At 41.5% G+C, this 1,665-nt stretch overlaps 1 protein-coding gene across 1 annotated transcript in view; it reads left to right on the top strand.

Moving 5' to 3' along the window:
- LOC103582357 (guanine nucleotide-binding protein subunit alpha-14-like) overlaps positions 1 to 1,467 on the top strand; it is a 14,016-nt gene extending 12,549 nt beyond the window's left edge. The window contains exon 5 of the mRNA XM_008563976.1: positions 1,024 to 1,467. Coding sequence (XP_008562198.1) covers positions 1,024 to 1,214 — 191 coding nt within the window. The 3' untranslated portion in view covers positions 1,215 to 1,467. The remainder of the gene's footprint in view (positions 1 to 1,023) is intronic.
- Positions 1,468 to 1,665: the final 198 nt, after the last annotated feature.

The following is a 1,665-nucleotide window of genomic DNA, read 5'->3' as shown; positions in this document are numbered from 1 at the left end:
GCGCCGCCACACTTCCCAAGCGGCGCACTTATCCAGTGCGCCACCGGGCCGGCCCCCACCATTGTGTATTTTTGCCTCGACACGTCCACGCGTGCCTCTGCCAGTGCCTGGAAAACACTTGCCAGCTCCTTTGGCTGACTGCACTTTGTTCTCCAGGCCTGGCCCGCTTCCTGCTCCCGGGCAGCTGGCTCCCCCTGACCTTCTCTCAGCCATTGTCATGCTGCGTAGTGTTGTCAGCTCCTCGAGGGCAGAGACAGTGCCTGACTTGCCTTTGCACCCCCAGCCCCAGCAAGAGCTCCTAAAGGCTAAAGCGTGGCTCCCTAGACACAGGGTGGATGCCGCAGTTCTTTACATAACCTACCCAAACAGGAGAGTTGCATGCCCTATTGCTGATTATTTCTGGTACAGGAGGTCTCATATATTACTAAGTTTGACACTGATATTTAGAGAATTAGTGTTAGCACTTTCCTTTTTCCTTTTATTAGTCACTACTGTGTAGTGTAGAACCCTCAAGCTTTAAAGTCAGCTGTATAATGTTAGTTCCTGCATTCTTCCTTTTCTTTCTTCTAGCCCACATGTATCTGNACAGGAGGTCTCATATATTACTAAGTTTGACACTGATATTTAGAGAATTAGTGTTAGCACTCTCCTTTTTCCTTTTATTAGTCACTACTGTGTAGTGTAGAGCCCTCAAGCTTTAAAGCCAGCTGTATAATGTTAGTTCCTGCATTCTTCCTTTTCTTTCTTCTAGCCCACATGTATCTGTCTGTCACTTCTCTTCAAAAGTGGTTCAAATCAGAAAATTAGGTTTGGTCACCAGTTTTAAATCACCTTAAAGTACAATTTTTAGATACCAGTGGACACTTAAAAATACTATTTTATGGGATCACAATGAGATACAATAAAAATAATGCCCCATGAAACTATTCCCTAGACATAAAGTAAGAGATCAAAAATAACGGTTCTTGGGAGGACATGGTGGTGAGTCTGTTTCTTTATTACTCTAATTGTGCTTGTGACTAGGACCAAAGCAGGATGTCAAAGCTGCCAGAGACTTCATCCTGAAACTTTATCAAGATCAGAATCCTGACAAAGAGAAAGTCATCTATTCTCACTTCACATGTGCCACAGACACAGAGAACATCCGCTTCGTATTCGCTGCTGTCAAGGACACAATTCTACAACTAAACCTAAGGGAATTCAACCTAGTTTAAAAGCTGCTGCCCACTTCTCCCCCATAACAGAAGACATGATTTGCAAGCTCCTCTTGTTTTATTTGCAAGTGCTTCTGACATCACCTGAGCCAGCCCCCTGGGCCTGGCACCAAAGACATCAGGAAGACCATGGGGACAGAGATAGACAATGGAACCTGGAAGATATCTGAGTTTACCAAAGCATTTTAAAAGTCTGTTTTCTCAAATTGTTTTATAATTCTTTTCTTGACTTTTGGCTATAAGATTTTATGTAATTTTTGAATTTGATATTTTATAGAATTTTAAAAAGGCACTGTGATTTACTGTTTTTTTTTAAAATTAAGTTTTAATTATGTTTATAATAGCCATTAAAAATCATGTAACAGAGGGGAGCCAGTTAATTTATAGATCACACCTGGAGACCTTTAGGATTATTTCAGGTGACTTTTTAAAAATAATGATGTTAATGAGT

The sequence above is a fragment of the Galeopterus variegatus genome, unplaced genomic scaffold (assembly GCF_000696425.1).
Source record: "Galeopterus variegatus unplaced genomic scaffold, G_variegatus-3.0.2 Scaffold15882, whole genome shotgun sequence".
NCBI lineage: Eukaryota > Metazoa > Chordata > Mammalia > Dermoptera > Cynocephalidae > Galeopterus > Galeopterus variegatus.
This window is presented reverse-complemented; position numbering and strand designations above follow the sequence as displayed.